This window comes from Halichoerus grypus, chromosome 5 (genome assembly GCF_964656455.1).
Source record: "Halichoerus grypus chromosome 5, mHalGry1.hap1.1, whole genome shotgun sequence".
Classification (NCBI taxonomy): domain Eukaryota; kingdom Metazoa; phylum Chordata; class Mammalia; order Carnivora; family Phocidae; genus Halichoerus; species Halichoerus grypus.
The window spans coordinates 62,579,192-62,606,228 of record NC_135716.1 but is presented as its reverse complement, the minus strand read 5'-3'; the positions used below and the strand labels follow the sequence as shown (position 1 = coordinate 62,606,228).

The 27,037-nt window shown below is 37.0% G+C and overlaps 1 protein-coding gene across 1 annotated transcript in view; it reads left to right on the top strand.

Annotated features, from left to right (window-relative positions):
• Positions 1 to 27,037, top strand: part of C5H8orf34 (chromosome 5 C8orf34 homolog) — a 372,149-nt gene that overhangs the window by 101,235 nt on the left and 243,877 nt on the right. The window contains 1 exon segment of the mRNA XM_078072311.1: positions 16,483 to 16,511. Within this exon segment, the coding sequence (XP_077928437.1) occupies positions 16,483 to 16,511 (29 nt within the window).

Sequence of the window (27,037 nt, the reverse complement as noted above, 5' to 3'; positions counted from 1 at the left end):
TTTTTTCATACCTCTTAATGCATAACTCACTAGAACTTTTGTGTGGTGAACCTATGTCATAAGTTAATTTGCCTTATGATAGGATCATATAATTTTTCAATTAAGTTTTTAATTTTAATTCCAGTATAGTTAACATATAGTATTATATTAGTTCAGGTGTACAATATAGTGATTCAACAGTTTTATACATTACTCAGTGCTCATCATGATACGTGTACTTTTTAATCCCCATCACCTATTTTACCCATTTCCCTTCCCACCTCCCTTGTGGTAACCGTCAGCTTGTTCTCTATAATAAAGAGTCTGTTTCTTGGTTTGCCTCTTTTTTCCCTTTGTTCATTTGTTTCTTAAATTCTACATATGAATTAAATCATTTGGTATTTGTCTTTGTCTGACTCACTCATTTCACTTAGCCTTATACTCTTTAATTCCATCCATGTTGTTGCAAATGGCAAGATTTCATTCTTTTTTATGGCTGAATAATATTCCATTGTATATATACGCCACATCTTCTTTATCCATTCATCTACCAGTGGATACTTGGGCTACTTCTATAGTTTGGCTGTGGCAAATAATGCTGCAGTAAACATAGGGATGTATGTATCTTTTTGAATTTGTGTTTTCATATTCTTTGGGTAAATACTCAGTAGTGGGATTGCTGGATCATATTGCAATTCTATTTTTAATTGTTTGAAGAACCTCCATATTGTTTTCCACAGTGGCTGAACCAGTTTGCATTCCCACCAACAGTGCACAAGGGTTCCTTTTTCTGCACACCCTCGCTGACATTTGTTGTTTCTTGTGTTTTTGATGTTAGCCATTCTGACAGGCATGAGGTGATATTTCATTGTAGTTTTGACTTGCACTTCCCTGATGATGAGTGATGTTGAGCACCTTTCCATGTGTCTGTTTGGCCATCTGGATGTCGTCTTTGGAGAAATACCTGTTACTGTCTTCTGCCCATTTTTAATTGAATTATTTGTTTTTAGGGGACTGAGTTTTATAAGTTCTTTATAGATTTGATTACTAACCTTTTGTCAGATAAGTCATTTGCAAATACCTTCTCCCATTCTGTAGGTTGCCTTTTAGTTTTCTTGATTGTTTCCTTTGCTGTGCAGAAGGTTTTAATTTTAATGTAGTCCCAATAGTTTATTTTTATTTTTGCTTCCCTTGCCTCAGGGGACCTATCTAGAAAAATGTTGCTACAGCTGATGTCGCAGAAGTTACTGCCTGTGCTCTCTTCTAGGATTTTTATGGTTTCAGGTTTCATATTTAGGTCTTAATCCATTTTGAGTTTATTTTTGTGTATGGTGTAAGAAAGTGGTCCACTTTCATTCTTCTGCATGTAGCTGTCAAGTTTTCCCAGCACCATTTGTTGAAGAGACTGTCTTTTTCCTGGTGCATAGGATCTTATAATTTTGCCATTAGTAGACATCTTCTGGTTGGGATTCAAGAAGGCCCTACTTTTGGCTAGATTTACTTTTGGAAGAAATAATGATAAAGTGAGTGCAGCTTATTACTATATTATGTTCGTGAAATAAGTCTTACCCTATTAAATGTCAAAGGTTTATATTAATATGTATAAATCTTACCCCTTTGGGAAGAGCCTGTGGCTCCTTATAGCTTCTCAATTTATCTAAATGCATGAGTTAAAAGAAAGATGATTGAAGAATATGCCCAGTTATTACACAGATCTTCAAATAGAGTATTAGTCAATTTTCGTTCTTTAACATATGATAATTGCCTTACAGAGACTTGTTATATCATTGTTAGCTGGTAAGAAAACGTTTGGCCTGTACCTAAAACTTTTTAATAAAGGAGTTTGATTGCCTTTCACTTATGTATTTGCCAAGATGTGTAGCAGAAATGTCAAGGTTCAAGTGATGGTCTGTCCCAAGAAAACCTAGGTGTGACCTTATAGGTGGGACCTAGCAACTGATTCCTATGATCACAAGTTAGGTAGGGGCTGTAACACGGGGCTCATTTAATTCCTGAAGGAAGTCTGGAGAAACAAAAATGGCCAGAGGGCAATCCTTGGTTGGGAGAGTAGAAGAGATGCAAATATGGGACATTATTCTTGGGACAAAGTCAAGGTCAAGGAGGCTATCAGATGAGTCAGTAGCTTGACCAGAAATAAGGTGTAACATTCAGTTCTATGTATATGATGGAGAGTTGCTTTTGGCTGCCCTTGATGGTTTTGAGGGGGCTCAATTTTTTTGTGGCAGTAGTGGTGGGGTTTATGTGGGAATAAGGGAGCAGGTCTTCACATAGGGAGGGATTGCTTTTTTTCCCTTTAAGTTTTTTTGAGTCTCTTGGAACAAAATGCTGCTTTCTTGGAATGACTTGAGTTTCTGTGATTTTTGCTATCTGAGGTTTAATACTAACTTTTTGTCTTAGGCCCAATATGTGACTAACTACCAAGTTATCAGTTTGCCTGAGATGGCCAGGGTAAGTTAGTAGAAATGCAGCTTTACCATTTACTGATGTTTATTTAGCAGTCTAGCTGCCCACTGTTTAACTATGTAATCACAAACTCAGTTCTGTTGTCCTGAAGCAGGATGTCATTAGTTCTTATTTGATCTTATAATAGCTTCAAATTGGTAACTCTTTCTCTAATCTGACCTTTATCTCTAATCTCTATTATGCATTGTTTTATTTACTAGCAAGACATTGGAAATGAACTTTTCCTTCAAGGTGTGGTCGAAGGGAATATTCAGTGTCTTGTTATTGTGGACCTCTCTTTCCAGGGCCATAGCTGTTGATAGGAAAGTTTCAAAGTTTTTAGTGATTTCTTAATTTTCGTACTTTATGATAGAGTTCTCTCTGGCAAGGTTGGACTTTGCTTTATCTTAGTTGTACTGTCCAAAAGATGGTGACATATTTTGGAAGCATTTTGTTATGTACCTGAGATTGACAGCAAAAAATCATTTGTATCCTTCAAAATGATAGAATTATCTCAGTTCTTCAGCTGTCAGCTTATCCAGACTTAAAATCTCTCTCTCCCCCTCTCTCTCTCTTTCTCGACAGGATTCAGATAATAACAGGAAAGACTAGATATTCTCTCCAATTTGCAAATGGGATTTTTGTTTTAGTAACAACTGTACCATGCTTCTTTTTCCTGGATTTTTGCAAACCTTTCAGTGTGATGTTTTATCTTAAAGTCAGTCAGGAGCTGACACTCTCATGCTATGATTCCCTTAAAAGGTAGATGTGCTAGAAAAACTTGCAGTGGCTAGTAATGCGGCATAGTCATGATGTGGTAGGCATAGTGGATTTTTGGTGCCTGGATCCCTCCCTTTGCAGCATTTCCGAACGTTCTTCAAACATGACTTTCTCATCCAGGAGCCTGGATTCATGCCCTTTCCTTCAAGTGTTTGTTTCCATCTGACTTTCAAGTAGTGAGAAAAACTGTTTCTGAATAGGGAAATTGGGAAGATAAAAGACCTTCACATCCCCAAATAATGTATCTCTTCTAGTGACTGTGATTGAAGGGCCTTAGGGCAGTGTCCTTCTCAGTGCATTATATTAGGGCCCATCATCTTATTACTGGTGATGTTAACCTCAATCTGTTGGTTAAGGTGGTGTCTGTCAGGTTTCACCACCGTTAATACTTTTCCTTTTTTTAGTTAATAAATATCTTAGGAGAGATACTTGAAGACTGAAAATATCATGTTTCTTTTTCACACTTTTACCCAGTAATCTCAGCATCCATTGGTAAATCTTGCCTAAAACAATTATTACTGGGGTTTTCTAAAAGATGGTTTCTGTTTCTCTCATTCCTTTATTCATTGTAATTCTTCTTTAATGGAGAGAAGGAAAAATGGACTTATAACCACCCCCAGAATAACAAGGTCTATTCACCTTTGTTCATGACTGGTCATATTTCTTTTTATCTAATATTCAGATATGCATATGGATATGAATATGGATATATGTATATGTAGATATGGATATAAATGTGAATATAGGTATAGGCATTTATCTTCTGATATTGATATAAAAGAGAATAAAATACATATTCCAAAATTAATTCATACTGATTTTTCTTGGCTTTGAATATGCTAAATTTGTCAGGTTGAATTTATTTAATAGCTTTTTCAAGAAACCACAATCTAAAAGGGACAGATTTGTTAAGAGGTCTTGATATTTCTCTTCTACCTACATTTTCTATGCCTACTCTCTACCTGGATCAAAGACATGTTCTAAAACCTAGCAAAGTATCTCCAGGGATTTGTGCTTCAGTAGAAGTATGAGATAGCACTATTAGTAATTATTGCTTTGGAATGGTCTAGTGTCCATCAAAATAAATAATATTTCTCCCTAGAATGCTTTGTGGGAATAAGGACATATGAATATATAATTAATAATTTTAGGAAACTTTTCCGGAGAATGAAAGAAACAGTAGTACACTTGTATTAGACATTTATTATGTTATTCTGAATCCTTCTCTGTTGAATAACATCTCATTTAACTATACTCACATACACACACTCATGTACATGTGTCTGAGGTTGTAATTAAACTGTAAATTCAGTCATTGTTAGGTACACATTTTTAAAGTGTTTTTTAATATATAATATTATATACTCTATGCTGTCTTAGTTCTATCCTTTTTTGAGACCATAATGTATATCATGTAGAATAGATGCAGGGGCTGCTGTGGGAAATGTCATGGGTCCTGCGCTGCCACTCAGTTGCTTCCAGTTGTGCGTATACCATTTGACCTCCTTCCTCAAGTTTCCTCTTCATTAAAATGAAGTAATTTATTCCCAATTACCATCAAGAGTCTCTCCAGTTTTCACAGGTCTTTATTTTAATGATCTATAATCTATATTCCAAAATAAAATTGTATTCATGGCTTACAGATTGTGGTTCAACCTGCTTGCATTCTTTATTTTTTAAGATTTTGTTTATTTATTTGAGAGAGAGAGAGAAGAGCACATAAGTTGGGGGCAGGGGCAGAAGGGGAGGGAGAAGCAGACTCCCCACTGAGCAGGGAGCTGGACGTGGGGCTCCATCCCAGGACCCTGGGATCATGACCTGAGCCGAAGGCAGACGTTTAACTGACTGAGCCACCCAGGCACCCAACCTGCTTGCATTCTTCCTAGCTCTTTGTTATCCTCACTCTGTTCTTCCTGCATTGTGACTTTCAGTATATTGGAGTATCTCCGGTGTATTCTCCTTTCATTCTTTTTCATATTTTTCTCTCATTTCTGATCTCCCTCTTCCCCTGCCCAGACTGAACTGTGGGCCACTTTTACCAATATCCTTGTTCCCTATTGTTTCCAACCTTCTGTTGTGTCTCCATATGAAATTCCCGTCTTTGAATAAGTGCTGCCATCTTCAGCTCTTCTTCACCAGTAAGGCTGAGAGCTCCAGAGAAAAATGGCAGGGCCCAGCTGAACACTACCCTACAAATTCTTGGTTTCCAACATGTTACTTACCTTGGTGAGTTCCTCCCTTTCTGCACTCTTCCTGCAACTGTGAAAAATCTACACACCCCTATTTATTCCCTGCCTCACTGTGTTAGCAATTAGCTTGCCTCCAACTTTATAGAAAAACTTAACTGTAGAACGTGTAGAATGTGTTCCCCTCTACCCATCTGCATACGTAAGTGCATCCACATCTGTCCTACCCTTCTCCTTCCATTATCAAGAGAGCAGGTGTTTCTCTTGTTTAAGGCCAAGCTTTCCACCCATGATCTTGATCCCAGTTCCTGCCCAGTCCTCTGAGATCTGATTCCATTAATTACTTTGTCTTTTCTGTATGTGGAAATCTTTCTAATTCCATTCCCCCAATATTAGTTTTGTGACCTTAGGAAAATTTCTTAACCTCTCTGTGTCTCAGTTACCTTTTTTGCAAAACTGCAATAATGGCACCTATTTGTTAGGGTTCTTGTGAAGATGAAATGAGATGGTGTGTATCTACAGTGCTTCATATGGCGCCTGGTATATAATAAATGCTAATTAAATGTGAGATATTATATTTCTATTACCGTGTAACAAATTACCACAAACTTGTGGCTTTAAAAAATATAAATTTACTATCTTATAGTTTCTGCGGCTCAGGAGTACAGTTGTGGGTTAGCTGAATTCTCTACTCTGGGTCTAGGCAAGCTGAAATTAAGGTGCTGGTTCATACTATGATCTCACCTGAGGCTTTGGGGTCTCTTTCCATGCTCACTCAGGTCATTGGCCAAATGTAGTCCTTGCTCTTGTAGCACTAAGATCCCTGTTTTCTCATTGGCTATTGGCTGGGGATTGCTCTTAAAACTAGAGGCCATTCTCAGGTTCCTGCCTTGTGATCTTCTCGTAATGGTAGTTTAGTACTACTTCTTTGAGTCCACTGGGGATCACCTCTCTGAAGCTTGGCCTTCTTTTGAAAGGCTCACCTGACTAGGTCAGGGCCATCCAGGATAATCTCTCTGATTTACTCAGTGAACCAGTTAGTAACCAATCAGGAGAGTGATATCCTTTCATATTTGATGGTCCCATCATGCAGACTCAAAGAGGAAAGGATTACACAGTTGTGTACTTTGGGGGCCATCTTAGAATTCTGCCTACCACATATATCATTAGTATTACTACTGTTTACCTTAATAGCCTGTAACATGCTCCAGCTAAGCATGGCCCAACAGAAATGTAATGTGAGCCACATGTGTGATTTTATATTTTCAAACAGGCACATTACAAAAAAGCAAAAAGAAGCCTGTGAAATGAATTTTAATAAAATATTTTATTTAACCCACTATATCCAAGTTATCAGTTTAACTTGTATTCCATATAAAATTATTATTGGGATTTTTTTTCATACTGAGTCTTCAAAATCAGGTGTGAATTTTAATTTATATCACATCTCAATTTGAGCTAGCCACATTTCAGATGTTCAATAGCCACATGATGAGTGGCTACTGTATTGGATACCACAGCTCTCATTAATGTTAAAAACAAACACACATGAAAACTCTTCTCTTGAATTTGAGTTACCTCATTACAGTATCAGAATTATTCTTCTTTCATACAAATTTTCAAAAGAAATAATGAACACTCATTATTTCTACTTGCTCATCTTCCTTTCTCCCTTCAGTGTGGCTATGTGATTGCACCTATCATTCTATTGAAACCTTTCTCACTATGGTCACCAATTGAATCCACATTGTCAAACTGAATGAACACTTTTCAAATCCTCATCTTACAAAATTGCTGTGGTAGTTTTAACACCATTGATTATTCTGTCTTTCTTCAGATGCTCATCTTCTACTTCCTGGGACCTGGCCCTTATTTTTTTGATCCTCTTAGATGCCCTTCACACCATTTCTTGTAGGCTTCATTCTGGGCTCTTCTTTCTTCCTGACCACTTTAAATACTGTTCCCACAAGTCATCCTTTGTTCTTTCAAATGCTCTCTGTTTCCATTGTCATCCTCCCTCATAGTTTTAACTATCACCCCTACACAGCTAAGTCAGGTGAGTATATTGACCATCCAGACGTTTACACTTTATACAAAATGTTTGAAGTGTATCTCCACTTGGATATCCTACTGCCATGCAAAACTCAGTATATCGAAGTAGATCATACATCTCTCTTCAAACATGACTTTTTTTCTGCATATTTTCTTCAGGTGATGGCACCATCGCTTACCAGTTCACCCAAACTGGAACCCTTATAGACTCCTTTCTCTTCCTTGCTGTTCATAACTAACCAATTACCAAATTTTGTTCATTTTCCCTCTGGCTTGGGTTTGATTCTCTTCACTCCTATTAGTACTCCCTTGTTCACACTCAACATCACCAACCACATCATTGGTTTACCCATTTGACATGTTATGTTTTGTCCCATTTCATTCCTGTCCTGGGACAGAGAAAAACAGATGAAGTCCCTGCCCTTACTGAGCTAGTGGCTGGCTGGATTGCAATAACCTTATGTAGGGGAGTCTCATGGCCAAAATCTCTGTGGCTTCATACAATATAAGTATTTTCTTACTCAGGAAGTAGCCCGATGATATGTGGTAGGGATGCAGACTACTTCCATCCTGTTATTCTGCCATCTTCAGTACATGACCTCCAACGGTCCTGCTGAAGGGGGAGGTTTCTAATGCCTAGAGGTAAAAGTAATAGTGCATTACACCTGACCACATTGCACAACCAGCTGTAAATAAGGCTGGGAAATGTAGTCTAGCTTGTGTGCCCGGGAGGAACATGGAAATGGCTTGAGGAATGAATAACTAGTCTTGCCCATGCTCTTGTTTCTTAGTTCCTCCAGTACCTCACTGTGATCGTTATGATGGATCTAAAGCTAAAACCTGACACCCACTTCTTGCAGATATTCAGTGTCTCCTTAAAACCTCATAGAAGGTGCTACATGATTTGACCCTTAATCCTGTCTCAGTGTCATCTCTCATGACTAGCCATTTATGCACTAACAACATGGGAGTTTTTCACACTTACTGAAGTTCTTCCATTTCACATATTTGCTTATGCTGTCCCTGTTCCCTGAAATGTCACCGTCACTTCTCTCCAGGGCTTCTGTTTCTGCCAAGTTACTCCTATTCCTCCCTTTAGCCTCAGCTCAAATACCAGTTCGTCGAAAATGATTTCCTGTTGCTGTCCTTCTCTGGACTGGATTTGGTGCCCCCTTTTTGTGCTTCTGTGTTTTTCTCTGAACACATTTCCTTGCTGTTACCTGCTTTTCACTCATCTCCTCCCTGGTGCCAGGGCCACTCTGTACCTGGCCTTTCTCAGCACGTAGCATGTAGCTCAGCTATGATTTGCTGAGTGAGTGCCACCTGTGATTTCATTTCTTCCTGATCCCTCTTCTCTGAGACCTCCCTTATTCTTTCTTCACTGCTGAGCTACTTCTTACTTCTCTACATGTGGGCCTTTGATATCAGATGACATGGCTTTGGTATTTGTAGGTTTGATTTGTTTGCTGAGATCTTTAGCTTTGACTGTGGCTTATCTATTGAAGGAGTAATGCTTAAAAATAAATAGGTAAGTGAGTAGGTAAATAACAAACTAAAAGCAACAGAGTAGCAGTTCCATATTATATGACATTGGTCAACAGAATCTTTTCCTTAGCAGAGTTCTGTTTCTAGGGTAGCAGTGCTTCCAGCATTTTCTGAGCCTGAGGCTTTTGCTGCTTTTGGCAGTTTTCTCTGAAATGAGGCAGCGATAGGATGAGTATCTTTAGTTCATCGGACGTCGGTCTACAGATGCAGTTCATGAGAAACACTGGCTGGAACTTTTCCAAGGGAAAGAGCCCAGCTGTTGAGAGGACAGAAGACAGATATTTATGCTTTGTGACTGATAATAGCAATCTGGACTCAGCCAAGAAAAAATAACAAATGACTTTTTTAGTTCATCAATCATGAACATACCAAGAAAGTCTTGTCTGACAAACAGCCTGAGGAGTTAGAGGATGACAGCCTGTGAATGAGAATGGAAGCAGATAATGTGGAGCTGTCTATCCATTCATTGCCACATAGATTTATCTAGTCTTCATACATTAAAAGATGGTTAACATGTGCACCCAGACCTCAAGTTTACCTTTTAGTAGGAGGCATAATTGTGAAAAGCAGAATTTCAAAGCCTCATATAAGGCGCCTTAGGAGGGGCTATGGGAATGTAGAAGAACCTCTGACAAGGGGGTTTAGGGCCAACCTGATGGAAACTATATCTGAATGGAGTCTAGAAGGATGAAAAGATAAAGCTAAGGTAAAAGGAGAAGGAAGATGTGTCATGGGGAGAGGGAGGTACCTGGCAGAGAGAGAAGCATGTATGTAAGAGGAAAATTTTATACTGTTGATGCATAAAGGATGAAGTGAGTAAGAAAGCTATGAAGAAGGAAGTCTAGGTTGCAGGGCAGCCAGGGGTGAGGGCTTCTGTGCTACAGGGATCTTGTAAGCAGGTCATCATCCCGTGTTTTTGAATAATCACTCTGGCACAATGATTATAGTCCATGCCTCAAGGCAAAGATGAGATGAAGAGAGCCTAAAAAAGCCATGGGATAGAAAACAGAGAAGGGGGCTTAGTCCTTGGTTTATATGAAGGAAGGGTGCACATAAAGAGAAAAGGATGTGTTTGTTTTATTTATTTTTTTTATAATCAAGGTGACTGGGTGCTCTCTCTACCTCAAATAAAAATTCAAAAGGGTTTTGGGGTGAAGGAGGAGTATTGTTTCACACTCCAGTTGCAGATACTGTTGGCACATCCAAGTGGTTTGGATAGCTCTTCTCTGGTCCCAGCAGTCAAGCACATACATATAGAAGTCGCCTATTTGGAGAAATTGGGTTAGGGATATAGATGTGGGAATCTTCAGTACGTAGGGAAAGACAACACACACACACACACACACACACACACACACACACCCCATCAGCATTTGAGATACAGGTAGACAAGTGATCTAGCTGAGGAGACTGAAAAGGGTGGGATGAAAACCAAGATAGAATTTTCATAAAAATCGAAGAGGGAAAATATTTCAGAAAACTGAAGTGTCTGAAGAGGCAGATAAGTTTATAAGAAAAAGTTGGAAACCTATTCCACTGTGTGTGCAGCTATCTCCAAGCTCCGCTTCCGTTGTTTACTGCCATGGGATTCATAATAGTGAAAAGTTGGAAATTAAGTATCTTTTATTAGAGAAATGGATAAAGAAATCATGGTACATTCACACAATGGTACACTGTATAGCCATTAAAAATGATACAGGAAGTAGTAACATGAAAATATAGTTAAGATATGCTTTAAGTAAAAAGCAGGTAACAAAAGTGTGTATATTTCATTTTGTCGTGTATATATGCCTATATAGACCTACAGTATTTATATGCATGCCTATATATGTGCACAAAATTATTTGAAAGAATTCACAACCAGCTGTTATCATTATTTGTCTATGAATGGAGGCTTGTTTTCCTTTTTCCCCTTATTATGTTTTCTATTTTTTTGGTGATAAACAGATATTGGCTTGATAAAGTGAAATAAAATAGGTATCTTTTTGTAGTAGAAAAGGTTCCATTTGATTACATGATCAGGATGTGTATAGAGAACAGTTTCAAGAGGATAGTGGAAGCAGAGGCTAGTAGGTAGGGGTTGGAAGAGTGAATGGACGGTAAGAAAGAGAGACAAGGAGTATGACCCTTTGAAAAGTTTTGATGACAAAAGGGAAGGTGTGAAAGAGAACATAATTAGTGGAGGAAGGTAAAGGATGTTAGGATTTTGAGTCATTTTGGTTTGGTTTTTCTTTAGTTTTGTGCATGTACACACGTGTGTGCGTGTGTGGGTTTGTGTAACAAAGACAGGAGAGGTGATTACAGAGAATATGTGTGTCTCTCTGTAAATGTGTAATGGGTTTTAGGGTGATCAGAGGAAACCAAAATAAAGAACTTGCAGATTCAGGACAGAGAAGGAAGATAATAGATGGAACAAAAACCAGAGAAGGTAGATGGGGATGGAGTCAAGAAACAGGTGTGGAGATTGGTCTTCCTAGGGGAAAGAACATATCGTCCTCTGAGATTAGAGAGAACAGTGTAAATGGCTTGTTTAAGGGGGTAAGATGGGTCAGAACATCCAGGAGTTTAAATCTGATAGTCCTTTAACAGTGAGCAAGTCTTTTTATAGTGAAGAGATGGGTAGGGGCCTGATGAAAACCTTTAAGGTTTGGAAGTGTCCCTCAAAGACTGAAAGAGTCAGTTAATCAAGGATAAAAATTGGTATGTGTTTCTAGAAAAAGACTCAGCAAACCCTGACCAGGGAGCCAAATCTAGCCTGTGGTCTGTCTTTGTGGCCCATGAGCTAATAAGCATGCTTCTTACATTTTTAAAGTTTGTTTAAAAAAAGAAGAAGAGGGGCACCTGGGTGGCTCAGTCAGTTAAGCATCTGCCTTCGGCTCAGGTCATGATCCCAGGGTCCTGGGATCGAGCCCCACGTCGGGCTCCCTGCTCGGCAGGAAGCCTGCTTCTCCCTCTCCCACTCCCCCTGCTTGTGTTCCCTCTTTCGCTGTCTCTCTCTCTGTCAAATAAATAAATAAAATCTTTAAAAAAAAATAAAAAAAAATAAAAAATAAAAAAATAAAAAAAGAAGAAGAAATATATGGATATGACACAGACCATATGTGACTTGAAAATCCTGAAGTATTTACTATTTAACTCCTTACAGAAAATTTTTCCAACTTTGTTCTTTGGTAATCAAATTGAAGGTAGAATCCCTCACTTTGTATCAGGAATTCCATTTGCTCTAAAAGCAGTCAGCAACCTATCTAAAGAATGTTTTAATTGGCAAATGGTCAGGGATAGGTCTGAGGTATGAGCAGTGTTCAATTTGTTGATATGTGTGATGCTTACATAGGTATTTGCTTTAACACTATGCATGACTCCATAGTGTGCTGGGACAATAACTCAAAAAATAATCCCTAATTTGTAGCATTTGCCAATTTCCATGGTATAAGTACTCCCAACATGGCTAATTTCAGGCTACCAATTAGTACTGAATGAGAAGTTGGGAAGAAATGTGCAGAGTTGGTTCTCAACAAGCCAGTTTGGGCCAGTTTGGGATTTTTTTCCACAGGGAAACAAATTTTGGAGAAATAGCTCATTCCATTTCATACCATATGAATTTTCTGACCTACTCTCGTGAATTAATTACACTGACTAAACTGTAAAGACTTTTGAAAAGTTTCTACTTCCATTTTTTGTAGCTACAGCTGAATTTGAACTCTAGGGCTAAGCTGATACCTGGGAAGATGCACATCTTGGTGAAGCAGAAAAGCTGTTGTTTCCTTGATAGAGCACAGCTCAAATTTAGGAATGTGAGAACCGTGTTTTGGCATAAATTTCTGATACTTTGAGACCTCTTTGGAGATTAGAATAAATGGAAATGCCCATAAGCTGAAGGACACAAATGGAATCCATCCAGATAGAGGTTGACCTTTAGGAAGACCATGTGTGCCAGTATGCATCGAGAGTTGCACAATTAAACTCCGGGCCTTCTTTCCTTACAACATATTATAGTAACCCACTGTATTTCCCCTTGCGTATTTTCCAGGGTATTTTATTTTCTGTTCCCCACTTCTTCTCAGCTTCTATAAACTTAAAAAATATAACTTAAGATATGAAGGCTTTTACGAGTTAATGAAATGGCCAAAAATTGTTAATCTCCTCTCAGGGAATAGCTGTGAATGCTCTGGTAGGCACTAGGAGAAAAAATCTCGGCTCCTCAATATGAATTGTTCTCATCACAGCTTCATGTTTCTGTAAAGGAACATTTCTTTAGCGCTCTTTCAACTGCTTTTAATCAGTTTAAGCTTTGATTAAAAATGAAATAACAAAAAGTGAAAAATTTCCCATGCAATTTGATATAAATAAAAGGAGCTGATAGAATTATATATATAAGAGAGTGGGGATTTGTTTAGATAATTTATTAGGCAAAGTCATCAAAATATATAAATGTTAGGAAAATAATAGGTATTTGAACAAAATATGTAAGACCAAACACCTGGAATAATTAGAGGCATAATTCCTTTCCCAAACAACGTTTCCTTTTTAGCTAGTTTGAGGTTTATTCTGGGACCTGTCACTTCATCGTACTTCAGTATCTCTTCATGGCAACCTTCTCTTTATCTCCAGTTTCCACTGGCAAATATTTTTTTGTCTTGCAAAAAAGCTCCTGATGTGTGTGAAATATCAAGAGTAATGGACAGTACATGTTCTGCATGGAGCACTGGGTGTTATACACAAACAATGAATCATGGAACACTACATCAAAAACTAATGATGTAATGTATGGTGATTAACATAACAATAAAAATTTTAAAAAAAAGTAATGGACAGTAAACAGATGCTGCAAGGAGCTAGCTCATAAGTGATAGGCAAGTACTCTGTGCTATGTATTCTCATTATTCAAAGGCCTTTTGACTTACTTGCTAGATCTTGGCTACATTCTAGATAGGTGAGGTATTATTATCTTTATGAATAATGGATTGCATAAATATGAGGGGTAAAAAATTTAAGGATCAACTGAACAATTTCTAACAATCTAATAAGAAAACTCATTGCAGGGCCAAGGGCATTAATGCAGAAAGTTGAAAAAATCAAGAGAGTTTAAAAGATCCCAGTCAATTGAATCATGGATTATTTAATTCTAAATAGCTAAGTTTTATGACTTTGGATGAGAAAGAGAGTTTTGTTTTGTATATCTTTTTTCTCTCTTTTTAAAAATAGATTAAGTCTTGGGCGCCTGGGTGGCTCACTTGGTTAAGTGACTGCCTTCGGCTCAGGTCATGATCCTGGAGTCTCGGGATCGAGTCCCGCGTCGGGCTCCCTGCTCGGCAGGGAGTCTGCTTCTCCCTCAGACCCTCCCCCCTCTCATGTGCTCTCTTTCTCATTCTCTCTCTCTCAAACAAATAAATAAAATCTTTAAAAAAAAAATAGATTAAGTCTTAAATATTTATTTTTAAACCATATGTTCAGTTTTAATCTTGAACTCACTGGAAAGGAACACTTCCTCAGTACTATAATAAATGTAAATACCAAGCATTTAAAATGCATATTTGGCTTCTATAAACCAGAATAATGTTTTTTAAATCTTCTATAGACTGTGACATAAACCACTTGATACTCTGAAATTCCTACATTAGCTTGAAATCAGAGTCATTCTAAGTGACATTCATATTTGTATATATTTTTTAAACCCAAACATTCATAAGTGTGTGACTTCGGTGAGGCCTTCCGACATGTTTATGACCGCGCAGAGCTTTGGGGTCCCTCGTCCGTCGGCGTGTGCTCCCCTGCTGCAGACCACTGTATCTCGGAGTTCACCGCACACCCGCCTGCGGTGCTCCTTCATGAAGTCGTCTCTCCTTGAGCTGTCTTTATAATACAGCAAGTCCCTGAATAATTGTTAAGTTAGGTCCTCCAAAATCCCAGTAGTGGTAGCTAGACTCTCTTTTAGCATAGTGACACATAAAAATTCTTAGTTACAGTAACTTTTACCAAAAAAGAATTTCATAGAGTATTGCGATGAAGAATGTGTCTCAAATACACCTGTGTTTTAGTTTTATCTACAAGGGGAAGTGTTATGCTGCTTACTGAGAGGAAGTAGGGCATCTTTTTCTACTTTGTGTATAATTGATTTATGAGGTCAGTGGAGAGCGAAATAATATATAGCAATCGACAAAGGACAGAAATTCTGTACAGACATTCTGTACCTGATCAGGTGAGGGGATTTTTACTCAGACTTATTTTCTTGCTACTCTTTTCAGGTTCTTTTTTCTAACCCAGCTCATTCTTTCTTGGGCTTTATTTATAGCCTGCTGAACGTTGGCTTCAAGCTGTTTTTATTTTCTCTGTGTTTCCTTTGACTTCAAACCTTAGAACTTTCCTTGTCTCTTGGCCCATCCTACACTGGGGTTTGACACCAGCTTCCCTTTACCCTCTGCCTCAAACCTGAGGGCTGGCTGCACTACTCCTGCGCCTGGCCACAGTGTGTTCAGCCATAGGCACACCATTGTTCAAAAGAAGAAGTGAGGAGATGGGAGGATGTCTTTAACCTGGCATGTCGAGATTGAAATGCCCACAGGGACTCAGCAACCAGCTCAGGAAGAAAGTCTATGCTGGTGATAAAGATTCCCTGGTCATCACCGTATAGAGAAATAAAAACATCATTGGTATGAGTTAGATTACCACGGGAAGCTAAAGAAAAGACGGCTCAGCAAAGAACCCTAGGCATTTCAGGGAAGGACTCCCTACCCCCAAAAAAGAGGATTCCTGTGAAGAAGACAAAGAGAATGAAGAGAGAGGGCAGCATTTCAAGGAGGAGAATGAGGTTAAAAGAGCCTGTTACCACAGATAAATAAATTAAGGACTAGAACTTTTTACATTGCTGACTTAGACCAATTTTGGAGGAATAGGAAAGATAGAAATTTGATATACAATGAGAAATGCGTGGATAGTTTGAAGGCGAACTTGTGAGGAGGAATCATTTATCCATTGGCTCAAGAAGCTGTCAACCTAAGAGAATATGGGGCAAATCCCTTTAACTCTGGTCTCTGTTTTTTCAGTTGTAGGATAAGGGAATTAAAATAAATGATCTCCAACCACTGTTCTGCTATAATATTTTATCACTCTAGGAGTCTAAATCAATTCTTCAGGAGGAACAAAATTGTAACATGCTAAGCTGTACTTGATTGTCATCTCTACACTTGTTTTTGCATGTTTGCTCTGCATTTAACAATCTGCAAGCAGTATGGTACTTGTTTTGTTTTTGTCACACATTGCACTGTTTCAGCAGTTCATGTTGTTATAGTTGACTTAAATTCCTAATTTGTTTTGTTAGTAGAAAGGATATACCACATTATTTTGAAGCACTAATAAAAGCCAAAAATAGAATGGAAAATGTACTAATTTTACAAATAGAACTTTTGTTTTTGTTTCTAACATTGGGTTGTTAAAGACTTCTTCTAAAACTTTTTTATACATCTCTTTTGAATCCCAGGTATTGCAATTTCAGATGAACTCGATAAGGTAAGTTGAAGAGAAAATATAGAATTTACATTTTATTTTAATTCACTATCTAAATGAAAGACTTTCTGAAACATAAAGTCTTCAAATATAATTTATTTGGTGCTAACTTTTCAAAACTTCCGGTTATATGCTTTGATTCTTTTATGAAAGTTATTGCATGAAGTATATATATCACCTACTCTTCAGAGTCAGGAGTTTTAGAATTTGGTTAGAGAAAACTGAATCTCACTGAATCACTAAAAAAAAAAAGAAAACTAATCATATTATATTACGTAAAATATTTTTTTCTGTACATGATGATGAAGATGAGGATATGGAAGACACTTGTACTTTTCTATAGCTATCCTTTGGAAAACTTAGTAAGTTTTGTATTGTTTTATTTTTAAATTCCAAGATATGAAGAGAATATGATGGTACCTTTACTGGGGTGATAGTTGTGAAGGTGGTGAGAAGTGACATCATTAGGAATGTATTTTAACAGTGGTGTCAGTAGAACTTGTTAAGTGTATCCGATGTGGGGAGTTGTAGAAGAAATCAGTCATAAATAAATAAATAAAATCTTTAAAAAAAAGGGGGGGCGTGTGGGTGGCTCAGTCGTTAAGCGTCTGCCTTCGGCTCAAGTCATGATGCCAGGGTCCTGGGATTGAGTCCCATGTCGGGCTCCCTGCTCCGCGGGAAGCCTGCTTCTCCCTCTCCCACTCCCCCTGCTTGTGTTCCCTCTCTCGTGGTCTCTCTCTCTGTGTCAAACAAATAAATAAAATCTTTTAAAAAAAGAAGGAATCAGTCAATGATGATTCCTAGGTTTGGGAGATAAACAACTAGGTACACTGTAGTGCCATTTATCAAAATTGGAAAAACTGGGGAAAAGCAGATTAGGCAGATTGCAGTAACAGTAAGAGTTCTCTTTTGGCTTGTTTATTTTGAGTTGTCTATTAAGCATATTTATATGCACTATTACTCATGAGAGACTCGATTTAGTTATACATCTAGGAGTCATTGGGATAGAAGTTCTCATTTTTGTTTGGTTTGGTTTGGTTTGGTCTCAGGACCCCTCTACATTCTTATGACAGAGGGCCTCAAGAGGCTTTGGTTTGTGTAGATTATATCTATCGATATTTACCATGTAAGAAATTAAGACTTCTAAAAAATGTATATGTTGTTCATTTTAAAAATAGCAGTGATAAAGCCATTATATTAACAAAGGTAACGTTTTTTATGAAAAATACTTTATTTGCCAAAACAAGGTATTTGTGAGAACATTACATTATTTACATTTTTGAAAGTCTCTTTAATGCCTGGCTTAATTGGAAACTTCTGCATTTTCATAACTACTTCTGCACTCATTGTGTTATGTTGTTTCGGCTGAAAAAAAAATCTGACGTCAGATATGTAGTTGGAAAAGGGCAAAGCACCTAGAAATAGCCATTAATATTTGGTGAATGTTGACCCAAAATCTCTCTAAACAGAAGACATATTACAGCTGGCTTGGTGGCTAGATATATAGAAAGAAAATGATAGAAAGCATCATACAAAAAAATGGAATTCTATGAATCATTACATTTTAAAATAATAAACTATAATGTAATAATTGTATTATTTTTACAAAAACAATAAAGTTAGTACTCTTCTGTTCCAAATAGGATTATACCTTTTGAATTTTGTACCATAAAAATACATTTCTGTTTGACTAAATAATAAGTAAAATTTATCAATATACTTATAAGTATTAAGTAAGTCAATAAACCATCATAATATTTAAAAATTAATTTGTATCTATATTAACTCTGTGCAAAGCTAGATCTTGACTACAAACAATAGCAAGTAGAAAAAGTGGTAGATGTGGTCTCCTGACTTTGTCCTGCTTTTCTAGTCTTCTTCCTCTTTGTGTCCATCATTGTCTTTGCCCCAGCTGGCCTCCTTCTTATACCATGACCTTCCTTACAACTTGCAGAAGTTTCATAATCCCTACTCCTGCATTTTTATTCTGTGTTCACTTTAAGTACAAAGACCTCATCATCTCTATTTCTAGGTTCATTTGCTCCTTCCAATATATTTTGCAAAGCCCTGGCTGCCTGAGCCATATATGAGCTTGTCTGATTTTGCTTGGCCCTTGTCCTTCCTTTCTTCTGGGTTCTAATTAGCAGTGGGGTTGGTGCCTACACCTTTTTTGTAAGCTAAAGAATATACTAATTGTTCTTTCAACTGAAAATAGATTTCACCCTCAGTGGATGCCATGATCCTTGATTAGTATCATCCTCAGAACACATCCGTACCCCAATACCCTCTCTCTTCCAAGTACTAGCTGAAAGGAGTTTCAATTTAACTAAATTGCTATTTTTCATTTACTTACCTGATATTCCTATTTTTGAAGACTTCATGGAAATTGATGAAATTTATTGTACATTTAATATTTTTAATTTTTACTGAGGTGTCAATAATTGTCATAAATAAACTTTTATTTAAAAATACTTATGTCAGTGTAAAGAAATTGTTCCCATTCTCATACCTAATTTTTTAAGAGTTCCCAGATAATAAAAGGCAAACACAGGCTGCCAGAGCCATAGCCAGTATTCTTTGCCTGCCTGGAAAGCAGCTTTAGTTGGGGAGAGAGTTGGCCCCATGGCGCTCTCTGCTGACCATTAAGCTCACAGTCCTGCATTTTTCTCGGTAAGAAAATGTGACTCTCAGGCAGATACTAAAAAAACCCAAAAGGAATGATTTACAACTTGCGTTGACCTGACACCTATGTCTTTAATGTAATAATAAAAATCAATTAAGTTTCTTCCTTTTAATCTTCCATTAAAAATTTGGGGGGGTTGCTAAAGATCTGTTTTTCTTAACCTTTATAAACTACCAATCATTTACTATCCTATTCCAATTATATTTAATTGTCATTTCTTTGAAATGATTTTTTTTCCTGCGGATTTCAAAGTTAGTTTGTGGATTCTGATAAAGGTAGTAAGAATGATTAATTTTACTTAAAATGGAAACAGTAAAACAAAACAGAGGCTAATGTTAGTTTTAAGGCTTTTATTTTTAGTTGTGGGAATTCTGTCAATTTCTTATTCATTAGTTTTGTCCTTCCTCTTTCCTTAGCCCCTGTTTGGTTTTCTATGGCTGCTGTAACAAATTAAAATAATGCAAATTTATTATCTTATGTTTCTATAGTTTAGAAGTTCAACATGAGTCTCTCTGGGCTTAAATCAAGTTATCATAGGGTGCATTCCTTCCTGAAGTTCTAGGGGAAGTCTGTTTCCTTGCCCCTTCCAGCTCTTAGAGGCTGCTCTATTTCTTGGTGCATGACCCTTTTCCTCCATCTTCAAAACCAGAAACATCTCATCTCTGGCTAATTGTAGCCAGGAAAAGCTTTCTGCTTTTGTGGGATCATGTGATTAGGTTGGGGCCACCTGGCTAATCCGGATAATCGAATCTTAACATTTTTAACTTTAATCATGCTAAGTCCCTTTTGCCATTTAATGTAACATATTCACAGGTTTGGGTGTTAGGATGTGGACATTCTGGGGAAGCTATTGTTTTGCCTTACAGCCACTATTCAGGTTCAGATAGTATTACCTTTCATATCTGTATCTAATTCTTCAGGCTGCTGCCATTCCAGTTCATCCTTTAAAATGCCATATAGTAGACATGGCTGGTGCCTGCTCAGTTTCTGTTCGTTGGGGCAGTGTGACCAAGCCTTCAAGTGCTGTGAGGGTTGGATGCTTCTGGGCTCACTGTTTTCCTGAGGATTGCTTCAATCCATTGGGAGCCATCCTGCCCAGAGATGCCTGGGTTGGCCCTCAGTTAGTGACTGACTGAAATAAGACTCTGACTTGTCATTTACATTCCAGAGATCCTTATGAGATCAGGCTGTGAGTAGACTTTACCTGAACCCATATGTTTGCCTAGTTTCTTCCCCTGTCTTCTGCTTCCTTTACTCTCTTACAGGTTCACATGAGACACCCTATGAATATATCACCTTTTTTAGCCTCTGGTTCTAGGGAAGCTTACTTAGAGAATCCTGCTAAAAATTTTCCATGACTCCCTGCTACTTCAAATTAAGTCCAAATTTCTAACAGATTAAGCGGTCTCCATTTTGTCACTCAAATCTATATTTTATGCTTTTCTTCCCTCTTTTTCTCTATTCAGAGTCTGTTTTGTGCTCAACAAGGAATAGTGTAAGGCAGCTAGACTATAGTACTTTTCATATTTTTTGTTTATTTCCACATTTTTGCTCATTGTCATTCCCTCCCTTCTAAGTTTTCCATTTTTCAAGCTCCAGCCTTCCCTGATCACTCTTGCAGAAAGTGATCTTACCTCCTCTGAGTTTTTAGAGGATATAGCAACCACATCACAAATGACACTTCTTGTCTCATATTATGGAAATTTTTGTTCACTGCTTGAAGAAATTGCCTGATATTTTGGAAAAATCCACAGAGGAAACCTTGGACTGAACCTTGGCTCCTGCCATTTACTAATTATGTGGACTTCAGAAAGTTATTTATAGATGCTGGGCTTTAGTTTCCTTCTCTGTGAAATGTAATGGTTTTAGTAACTATTGAAAATAACATCAATTACTCTCCCACTCAAAAATAATTTTAGGCAGATTGCTAAAATGTAAAACATTTAAAAGGAATATTTGGGAAAATCATTTCAAAGGGAACAGAGCATAGGAAATATGTGAGTCCCCTGTGCAAAATGCAGTCTTGGGGCTCAATATCATCACTCTGGTTGAGACACAATTGAGCTTTTTGTTACTTGGTATCATCACCACTCACAGGATCATAGCAAACTAGTTGTTCACAGGGAAACTAACTATTCCTACTACTGAATCTTAAGAAAAATATCCCTCATTAATCCTCATGAAGTGGATACGTATAATGTATCAATAATATTCTTAAAAAATTTTTATGCTTCTGTGCACCAAAGGGTATAATCAACAGAGTGCAAAAATAACTTCCAGATTAGGAGGAATATTTGCAAATCATATATATATAATAAGAGGTTAATATCCAGTATATATAAAGAACTCCTACAATTCAACAACAAAACAAATAACCAGATTTTAAAATGGGCAAAGAACTTGAATAGACATTTCTCCAAAGATGATGTACAAATGGCCAGTGAATATATGAAAAGATCCCCATATCACTAATCATTAGAGAGATGTAAATCAAAACCACAACAAGATACCATCTCAAACCCTTAGGATGGCTACTATCAGAAAAACTCCAGAAAATAATAAATGTTGGTGAGGATGTAGAGAAATTGGAACTTTTGCACAATGTTGGTGGGAATATAAAACGGTGCAGTCACTATGGAAGACAGTATGGCAGTTCTTAAAAACATTAAAGATAAAATTACCATATGATCCAGCAATCCTCCTTCTAGGTATGTATCCAAAAGAACTAAAAGCAGGATCTTGAAGACATATTTGCACATCCATGTTCATTGTAGCCTTATTCACAATAGCCAAAAGGTGGGAGCAACCAAGTGTCCACTGATGGATGAATAGAGAAACAAAATGTGATACACACATACAATGGAATGTTATTCAGCCTTAAACAGGAAGGAAATCTTGTCATATGCTACCACATGGATGAACCTTGAGGACATTATGCTAAGTGAAAAAAAAGTTACAGAAAGACACATACTGTCTGATTCCAGTTATACAAGGTATCTAAGGTAGTCAAATTCATAGAAACAGAAAGTACAATGATAGTTGCCAGGGAGTGGGACACGGGAGTTGTTCAATGGGTATAGGGCTTCGGTTTCACAAGATGAAAGAGGTCTGCTCAACATTGGTTTGGACTGCATCGTGAATGTACTTAACATTACTGAATTGTATACTTAAAATGTATACTTAAAACTGTATACTTAAAAATGGTTTAGGAGGTTCATTTGTTTTACTATAATTTAAAACAATGTATTCTTACAGTAAATAAGATCATTAGTTTCATAGGAATTCCTTGAATAATGTCTGCTGACCTAGACAGATGTCATAATGCAAAAGCAAAGTTTAGTTGGAACAATTCCACAGGAAGTCTAAATAGTGATGTATAGGACAGGGCTCCCTGGTGTTCTGGCTCAAGTAAAAGATACATTTTAGAGTATTTAGGGTTATAGATAGTTTGCATCTCTTTTAGACAACTCATCATTTAGACAACTCATTTAACCAACTTGTTAACTATTGAATGACAGCTTGAGTTTCTAGTCCTTGAATCTTTAAATAGGTGTAATAATAATAATAATGGATATAATAATAATGGACTATTTAGTGCATACTATATTCTAGACCTTGGGCTAAGCATTTCTTATAGATTACACCATTTTACCCTAATGAAAAAATATCTTACATTTGTTGAGAACTTACTGCATGCCAGGCAGTGTTCTAAATTATTTACCTGTAGTATCTTATTTAATATTTACCAATACTCTGTGAAATTAGGTACTATTATTCCTGTTTGACGAACAACAAAATTGGGATGCATAGAGGTTAATAAGTTTATCAGAAGTTATATTAATTGAAAATAGAAGTGGGACACAGACACATTAACCTCAGAGCCCATGCTCTTAACAATTATGTCATGTATGTGATATAGTTACTGTTAGTTATCGGTCTATTAGATGACAAAACAGGAGCTCTTAGAGTTTCATAAGTTCCCCGTGGTCCCACAGTAAATGGAAGAACTGGAACTCAAACCCAGACAGTTTATACTCCAGAATCTATACTCATAGTCTCTCCAGTGGATTATGCCAGTACAGTTCCTATTACAGGTGCCTGGTGCAGAAAAATCACTCACTTAATAATTACTATCTTTATTAGAAACTCTTTGTTCAGGGCGCCTGGGTCACTCAGTCGTTAAGCGTCTGCCTTCGGCTCAGGTCATGATCCCAGGGTCCTGGGATCGAGCCCCGCATCGGGCTCCCTGCTCAGTAGGGAGCCTGCTTCTCTCTCTCTCCCACTCCCCCTGCTTGTGTTCCCTCTCTCGCTGTGTATCTCTCTGTGTCAAATAAATAAATAAAATCTTTTTTTAAAAAAAAAGAAAGAAAGAAACTCTTAGTTCACAGTGCCTACTAAGTCTGCACTAAGCTTTGGGGAGATAATTGTGTAATAGCCAGAACTAAGTATGTTCCATTTCTCTAATCCAGTTTTACTTTTTGTGGCCTTTTACCATATTGCCTACTATCAAGACATTTTCTTTGAGTTATTTTATTATATTAAGAGCTCTAGTTCTAATATGATAGAAATCTAGAAAGGGAGGTCGACAGTGTAGTGTTCATTCTCACAAATAATGTTTCAGCATGGAAGTTAAGTATATATGAGACCATGCAAAAGACTAACTAGGTACATAATAATGGATTGTATTTATCAAGCATACAGTATGACAGGTACTGTGCCAGGTGTCGTAAGTACACTTTCTTACTAACATTTGCAAGAGCCCTATTTTGAGAAAGCTCTTATGTCCATTCTACACATAGGACAGTTGAAGCCCATGGAGTTTTGTAACTTCTGTGAATTTACAGACATAGATAATATACTGTAGAACTCAGATTTGAGTGCAAATTTAACTCCAAAACCCATTTTCTTAAATACTATGTTATGTTGCCTCACTAACAAGTAAGAAGCTCAACAAGAGACTATTTTTTATTATTTCAGACTGGCTATCTGATGCGAGTAACATAATCTGGTACAGACATAATATGCCATGGGCTTTCTAGCCTCTGATGATTGCCCCCACTGAGTATACCAGTGGAAGGACTGAAATCTTAACTCCTTCAAAGATAAGATATTTTTTCACCAGATAGATTTGTTTTGCTATTGACTTTCCATTTCTATTCATTTCTCCCAAGCAAACAAATCTGGATTGCATTCCTTGTGTGTGTGTGTGTGTGTGTGTCTGTGTGTGTGTGTGTGTACGTACATGTCTTTGTGATTATTTAGAGAATGGTTTTGGGATTTAGGGCATACTTACACTGTTATGATCCTTTGTCTTGTTTCTGTGTTCCAGAATCTCTTGCCCACCCACATGTGACCACCTACATGTGTATCCTATATTTTTGGCAGTAGAGGAAAATCCATAAAACTGCTTAATATCTTGTGTTGGTCATATGTTTGATTTATAACAAGCAATAGTCCTAATATTAAGGGAGACCACCAGTATAATTATTGTTCATGTTTTATCTTAAAAACCTATCTCTTAAAAATGAAATGTGGAAAGTGACAATCAAGGAAAAATATTTGCAGCTTACATCACAGGCAAATCTTAATAACCCTAATTATAGGACGCTTCTAAAAATAGAGAATAAAAGGCCTAAATTCCACTAAAAATGAGCCATATGAATAGATTGTTCACAGAAAAAAAAAATGAAAATGTTCCTTAATCATATGAAAAGATGCTAGTTGCCTCATTCAGAATAAGAGAAATGCAAATTAAACACCACTGCTTACCTATCAGACTTTTAAAAATCCCCAAGTTAATTAAAATACTCTTTTGGTGAGGCTGTGAGGAAATAGGCACTTTCAGACATTGCTGGTGAGAATGCAAAATGGTACAAACGCTATGCAGGGAGAATTTTCAACATTTAAAAAACTTTAGGTGCAATACTTTTTGATTAGTTCCTTGAGTCTATTCCAAAGACACACTGGCAAAAATATAAAAAGACTTATGCATGAGGTTACACCTTGTCATGCTATTTTAATAGCAAAAATATAAAACAGCTAAATGTCCATTAAAAGAAAAATATTGGATACATTGTAGTACCTCCACACAATAGAATATTATATAGCTGTAAAAATGAAAGAATCTCTCTATAGAGACTTCAGAGTAATTCCCAGGATATATTGTTAAATGAAAGAGGCAAGAAGAGGAAATGTGTTTGTAAGTGTGGTACCATTTATCTGAGTAAGTGTAATGAAAATATAGATACATATTTGCTTAGATGAAAGCCAAAATAACAAGAGCAAAATCTGTCATACTGTAAAACACACACACACACACACACACACACAGACACACACACACACAGACACATTGTTTTTTAAAAGTTACATATAGAAAGGTGTAGAGAGGAGACGATAGGGATAGAGGCTTGATTTCTTAGAACTTTGAATATGTATGCATTTGGGACCACTTACATATATAATTTTAAAACAAAATAAAATCTTAAAACAGTAATTTTTAATAATCAAAAGCAAAATGAAACAAATCAGCACAACTGTGTTTCAGGGTTGATGGTGTAAACCCACTGAGATGAATTACTCCAAGTCATTATAAACACAGTGATTTGATTGTTCTCTGCTCCCTAAGGACAGAGGGAACAGCAGTACAATCTAAAGCTATTTTTGGCAATCGTGTCATTGATGGATAGTGTTGGCATTATTATAAAGAGATTATTGTCTATGCTTTGTGTGATATAACAAAGAATTAATTATGTTAATATCCTTAAGAACCAGAATTTTTGGCATAAGGGAAAGGAAATACAGATGTAGGATGAATATTAAGTAAAAATCCAATAATCCTGTTTTTAAGAGGAAGTATCATTAAGAACTCATATTTTTTTTGATGAATCACTAAATTCTACACCCAAAACTAGTATTACACTGTATGTTAATTAACTGGAATTTAATAAAAACTTGAAAAAGAAAAAAAAATTCCTGGTTTTTTAATTTATTTTTAATTTTTTAAATTCATTCATTTATTTCTTTTTTATGTTTTATTTGGGTGTTTATTTTTTTATTATGTTAATCATTAGTTTTTGATGTAGTGTTCCATGATTCATTGTTTGCATATAACACCCAGTGCTCCATTCAGTACGTGCCCTCTTTAATACCCATCACCAGGCTAACCTATCCCCCCACCCCCCTCCCCTCTAGAACCCTCAGTTTGTTTTTTAGAGTCCATAGTCTCTCATGGTTTGTCTCCCCCTCCGATTTCCCCCCCTTCATTTTTCCCTTCCTGCTATCTTCTTCTTCTTCTTCTTCTTTTTTTTTTTTTTTTAACATATAATGTATTATTTGTTTCAGAGGTCAGATCTGTGATTCAACAGTCTTACACAATTCACAGCGCTCACCATAGCACATACCCTCCCCAATGTCTATCACACAGCCACCCCATCCCTCCCACCCCCCACCACTCCAGCAACCCTCAGTTAGTTTTCTGAGATTAAGAATTCCTCATATCAGTGAGATCATATGATACATGTCTTTCTCTGATTGACTTATTTCGCTCAGCATAATACCCTCCAGTTCCATCCACGTTGTTGCAAATGGCAAGATTTCATTCCTTTTGATGGCTGCATAATATTCCAGTGTGTGTGTGTGTGTGTGTGTGTGTGTGTGTGTGTGTGTGTGTGTATCCATCATCTGTTGATGGACATCTTCTTTATCCATTCATCTGTCGATGGACATCTTGGCTTTTTCCATAGTTTGGCTATTGTGGACATTGCTGCTATAAACATTGGGGTGCATGTACCCCTTTGGGTCCCTACATTTGTATCTTTGGGGTAAATACCCAGTAGTGCAATTG